The sequence below is a fragment of the Nymphaea colorata genome, chromosome 5 (assembly GCF_008831285.2).
Source record: "Nymphaea colorata isolate Beijing-Zhang1983 chromosome 5, ASM883128v2, whole genome shotgun sequence".
Classification (NCBI taxonomy): Eukaryota; Viridiplantae; Streptophyta; class Magnoliopsida; order Nymphaeales; family Nymphaeaceae; genus Nymphaea; species Nymphaea colorata.
Genome location: NC_045142.1, coordinates 10,982,885 through 10,988,292, shown reverse-complemented (window position 1 = coordinate 10,988,292; position 5,408 = coordinate 10,982,885). Strand labels below are relative to the sequence as shown.

At 40.7% G+C, this 5,408-nt stretch overlaps 1 protein-coding gene across 1 annotated transcript; it reads left to right on the top strand.

The window, feature by feature from the left end:
• The first annotated feature begins 740 nt into the window (after positions 1 to 740).
• LOC116255008 (probable protein phosphatase 2C 73) lies at positions 741 to 3,026 on the top strand. The gene is made up of 5 exons (XM_031630697.2): positions 741 to 1,246; positions 1,370 to 1,693; positions 1,811 to 1,928; positions 2,053 to 2,276; positions 2,402 to 3,026. Exons 1-5 carry the CDS (start codon positions 1,067 to 1,069, stop codon positions 2,819 to 2,821), a joined length of 1,266 nt encoding a protein of 421 aa, XP_031486557.1. The 5' UTR covers positions 741 to 1,066; the 3' UTR covers positions 2,822 to 3,026.
• Positions 3,027 to 5,408: the final 2,382 nt, after the last annotated feature.

Sequence of the window (5,408 nt, the reverse complement as noted above, 5' to 3'; positions counted from 1 at the left end):
CATAGCAAAAGATAGAGGTTAATTTGAATTCAAAGCGCAAAAATCGATAAGATTTTGCAATGCGGTGTATAAGGCATGAACCCTAAAAGAAAAAATCGTTAACCATGTTTTAAAAGTAAACTTGCTTAGAAAAATAAACCTGTGGGCAGCGGTAGTTGGGACCAAAGCTTTGTATGGAATCTACTTTACCGGAAAAGAAAAAAACCTACCAACTTGGATCCGATCCGAGGACAGGTGGTAACAGGGAGGAAAGAAAAAATTCAACGTTTCTCTAAATAGGCAAAGCAGAAGAGAAAGGAATTTCATCATGGGTTAGACTCGTGCGCTACCACCAAATGCACAACTTGACCTCACCTACAAGAAACTACTTGTTCGACTCCCCAAGTATTTCATCATCATGAAGTGGACCCTAAAATGGCAAAAGGCCAAAAGGCGGGCGAAAAACCGGGAAAACCAAAAGAATCGGCTGACCTTGTCCCCACTTCATCCATAAGAATGGTAAATGCAAAAAGCCATTATGAGGAGGTGATGATGATTATAATAGAAACATGAACGACCCTTGAAAGAAACTGCATGAGAGAAAATGAAGAAAATCAGTAATCCTTTTGATTTGTTTATTTATTTTAAAATAATCCTTTTGATTTGTTTATTTATTTTAAAATAATTTTGTAGAACCATTTACCTCAATTTAATTGTTCATAATTCTTATACCAACATTTTCTTATTGGGTCATTGGGAATCCATATTTGACTTTGGGCAGAATAAGATCTGGAACTCGCGAAACCGTCAGGAGCAAAAACCAAATCTTCCATCTGTGATGCAGCCAGCCATGCCTCTTGCCTTCCCTCAGGAGGTCCTTGACAGTTGATTCCTGCAAGGAGAACAGCACTAAATGATGGGCAGACGCCATCTCCTTGATCCCACCGATTTCTTATTCGTTCATGGCGTAAGATCGCTTGTTGGTGCTCCAAAGGAAGGTTCTTCGGCTGCTTAATCGGCGGGAAACGGCTGGTTTTGGGCTGGAAGGCACCAGGAGCAGGGGCCATTGCGAGGAAGGCGTTTGTCCATGGGAGCTTGTTGTAGCAAGCAGTTTGGCGATGGAGGGACTCTTGATGATGGTGGTGACGGAGCCTTCCAAGGGGAAGGAGGGGTGCGCATTAGGCTTCAGGGATCCTGCACAGTGGCCTCCATGTATACCCAACAAGGGAGGAAGGGTATCAACCAAGATGCAATGACCCTTTGGGAGGTATATAAATCAGCCACTAACCAAGGAAGGTTGTGTTCTTGCTTCATGATATATTTTAGGATATTGGTTGTTTGATTTTGGTATCTCCTCTTGGTTTTTTTCCTTGTCTGGTCTCCTCTTTAGGATTTTGGAGGCGAGAAGGACAAGATCTTCTGTGGGGTATTTGATGGGCATGGTCCTTACGGTCATAAGGTTGCTCGCCACGTTAGGGACAGTCTGCCCCTAAAGATCTCCGCCCATTTTGATGCCCTGCAGGAGGCTGATTACGAATGTGATGAAGAAAGTAATGGTACTTGTGGTGGTGATCAGGATGGCTGGCCGAAAGATCTGTCCTCATGGAAATCTATTTTCGTGAGATCTTTTAAGGAAATGGACAAAGAACTGAGCATGCATCCTTCTATAGATTGCTTTTGCAGTGGTTCAACGGCCGTTTCTCTTGTTAAGCAGGTACCTGGCAGAAGCTCTTTGATTTCCAAGGTGCTACTTTTAATTTGGAACCCATCTCCTTGTGTTCATATTTGCTTTATTTATTTGCATTCTTGTCTTTTTCCCTCCTCCCATCAGGGTGAGCATTTGTTAGTTGCAAATTTAGGGGATTCACGGGCGGTTTTATGCACTAGAGATGATAACAATCAACTAGTCCCGGTTCAACTCACCGTGGACTTGAAACCCAATCTTCCAAGTCAGTTTTCCTTTTCCTTCTTTTCCTTTTTCCTGTTCTTATAAGCAAGAATGTTGCCGTAATCTCGTAAATGATTGTATGTGTTTGTGCGGTTTCTCAAAATGGTGTACCTGTGTTGTCTCAGAGGAAGCAGAAAGAATCAAACAGTGTAGAGGGAGAGTTTTCGCGCTAGAAGAAGAGCCAGATGTGCATAGATTATGGCTACCTGATGAAAATTGTCCTGGCCTAGCCATGGCCAGAGCATTTGGGGATTTTTGCTTGAAAGATTTTGGTCTTATATCTGTACCAGAGATCTTTTACAGAAGACTAACTCACAAGGATGAATTCGTTGTTCTAGCCACAGATGGGGTAATAAAAAATGCTCGTCATTTAATTATCAAGATTCATGCTCTCGTTGTTTTGAAGAAAATGGTCGTTTTGTTAGTCAATCTCCCGTTTGTGTACCAACGCTGCTTGATTTGATTGCCTGCTAGGTGTGGGATGTTCTATCAAATGCTGAGGTTGTAAAAATTGTTTCTTCTTCACGCAATAGATCAATGGCTGCTAAGTCACTGGTGGAACGAGCAGTTCGATCCTGGAAGTCAAAATACCCAACCTCAAGGATCGACGATTGTGCAGTCATATGTTTGTTTCTTAAGGTGCCTTACCCAGATTCAAAGTCCATCCGTGCTGGAGAGGTTGATAGTCCGAAGGAGAAATCGGTTACCTGCGAGTCTGTGAATGGGAAAGCTGATGGTGAGGCAGCGATAGTTGAACAAGTTGAAGTTCCATGTCTTAAGGAACAAGATTGGGAAGGTCTTGATGGTGTGAGCAGAGCAAATTCCATAGTCAAGCTGCCAAGGTTCTCTGGCAGTTTCAATTCAGAAGAGCAGAAGGAGAAACAAGAGGGTTGATTCTTCTGCATTTGTAACCTAATCAGTGATCTTACGGTTTGTACTTGTAGGATGTTAATCATTCAAAGGGGACTTTCAAAGGAAACTACTTTTTTAGTTCACAAGTTTTTGGGCTTTTAGCTTTCTGTAAGACTATCTTCAATGAGCTTGTGGCCCATCATCTTACTGAAAGTCAATTATTAAAAAAATGAATTTGATTTAATCACTTTGTTGCTTTCCCGATGATGAAGAACTATAGTTGGCATTCACCAAGATCGTTGATTTTTGTTTCAGCCGAGTAAATTTTTTTGGCAAAGATAGCACAGGTTGCACAATATTCACGCTACTGCTCCGTAAGGCTGGTAAATTAGGACCCTTTCTATCTTGTTCTTTTCTTTTCTTACTGCTGTTTATCAACCTCCTTAATCAACCAACTTATTGCTGCAAAACCATGCTCTGCTTTGAAAACCAGGAAGAACACCACGTATAACCTTCACTACAGAGGATGTCCATTTGCAGATGAGCAGTGATGGACTTAATGGTGTTCACAAAGCCACTCAACCATGTTATCCTCACCCGGCAATCAAAGTTCATTTTGCACCATCCAACAAAGACTTCTACTATTATAACAGGAGGGAAGAGGAAAAGAGAAAGGAGAAGAAACTTTATTAAGGACCAAACAGGATTCATGACTGCACCACGTCATATGTTGAAAGAGTTTCTCATTCAGTTGTATCCCTGAGAGTCGTGCCAAAATTTCTGAAATGGTATATTGATTGCTGAAATGGAGGAGGAGAAGGAGTCACAGGAGAACAGATCAGTATCTTTTAAAGTGATATCTTTATAAAAGGTATTCATTACTAACATGGGTGCATCTTTACATGGCAATCGGGAAAATTTGTTCAATAATAATGAAGACGGATCTCTCAAGGAAGTTTCCCGGAGTGGGGCTCTTAAAAGAAAAGCAGGTTAGTTGTTAGTGTCCATTTGGTAGATGGTCACAATGAAGTGATGATGGCACAATAAATTACATGTCAGACGTATTTAATGCGGAGTTACATCTTGGTGCAAAGTTGTTGCTACAAGTTGGCCCAATAAAATATTGAGATTCTGTTAGTGCATGTGATTCTATATAAAAGTATGATAAGGATGTAAAGAAGCCATCACCTCATCTAATTCAAGTGGTACCGCATATAGTTTCAAAAGTCGTTTTGCCTATGGACATTTTCTGAAATTTTGACGTACAGAATGAACAAACTAAGGGCGTCCTGATAAGCACTATCGGACAAAGGAGTTGAACTCGTTCTAATCATATTTTCTGTTCTATGCCCACTAGGTAGAGGCCCATAGAAAGTGCAGATTACGTTCTGCAGGTGGATATTGTATTACACAGATACAAAGTTAAGCAATAAGTTGGGGACTGATGGCATTTATTTTAAAATCCCAAAATGAGATGAGAATGAAGAGATATTGAAAGCTTAGATCTGTTTCACCGTCGCTATTGTTGGAAAAAAAAAAAAAAACTTTCCTTTTTCAGATCTAATCTACCTGAACAAATTCAAAAGCATTTCAAATGTCACCTTCCCGGTATCTAATCAAAATGGGTTGTTTCTATCTCTAGATGTATATACGAAATTGGAGATTCACGGAAATAGAAAAAGCTGATATGAAACCACATATGTATCAGAAGAGCGAACTCGACACGTTTCATACTAATTGAATCTGAACCGCAGAACAATTCACAATGGCTGAATGAGATGTACCACTTAATTCGTTGCCATGTGGCTTAGTTAGCTGCATAATAAAGACTTAAATTATCTTCAAACTCTATGCTTCCAGTAAGGGTCAGCGCTAGTTCCTTATCAGTATTTGTCAGTTTTACCTTCTTTCTCTTATGTGGCTGCTAGATGGGTGTCAAAATTAAGTTGCACAAGTAGGCATTCAACCTTGAAATTCCTCGTTCAGTCAGTCTCCCACAACCTTACCAATGCTCGCCAAGTATTTGATGAAAAGATCACTTCTGTATCGTGGTGGCTCTAACTCCATCAAACTCGATCGCATCGATCCTTTGAGCGACCATTCTTCTCTGTTCTTCCATGCCTCATCTGCCTTCCATCGTACTTCTGACTGTTCTCGCTCGGCCTCTCTGTGATGAAGTGATCAGTACATTGTTTTATTCTCATCAATCCTTGTGCCCTCTCTAACCAAGTATCCCATCTGAAGTCAATGCCATGAACTTCCTCAATCTGAGAGCCCAACGACCACAGGACCCTCCCACATGCTAAAAATATTTAATCAAGTACGCAACCTTCAGGTAGAAGCTTTCCAACCATCAGCATTAAACAGCAGTTCCGAGATATCTCATTTCAGTCACCGCATGAGTTATGGTGTGTTTTGCATTTAGTAGTTTGAACCTACCAACCTTGACTTGGGAATTCTCAATTCCTAAATCATTTTCACAATCACTAGAACAGCAATTAGCCAAAAAGAGTTTATATGTCCTTTCAAAGCATCTTCTCTTCATAAATCACTGGTAGACACTGCCAGGGTTTTGATCTGATTCCTTAAATAAAAGACAAAAGAGGGAGTAGTTGCACCCTCTACTCCC

Excerpts from the sequence above, each read along its gene's own strand:
- LOC116255008 (XM_031630697.2), top strand. The coding sequence starts at position 1,067 with ATGGGAGCTTGTTGTAGCAAGCAGTTTGGCGATGGAGGGACTCTTGAT. Across the intron at positions 1,247-1,369 it reads ATGCAATGACCCTTTGGGAG|GATTTTGGAGGCGAGAAGGA; the intron begins GTATATAAATCA and ends TCTCCTCTTTAG. Across the intron at positions 2,277-2,401 it reads TTGTTCTAGCCACAGATGGG|GTGTGGGATGTTCTATCAAA; the intron begins GTAATAAAAAAT and ends ATTGCCTGCTAG.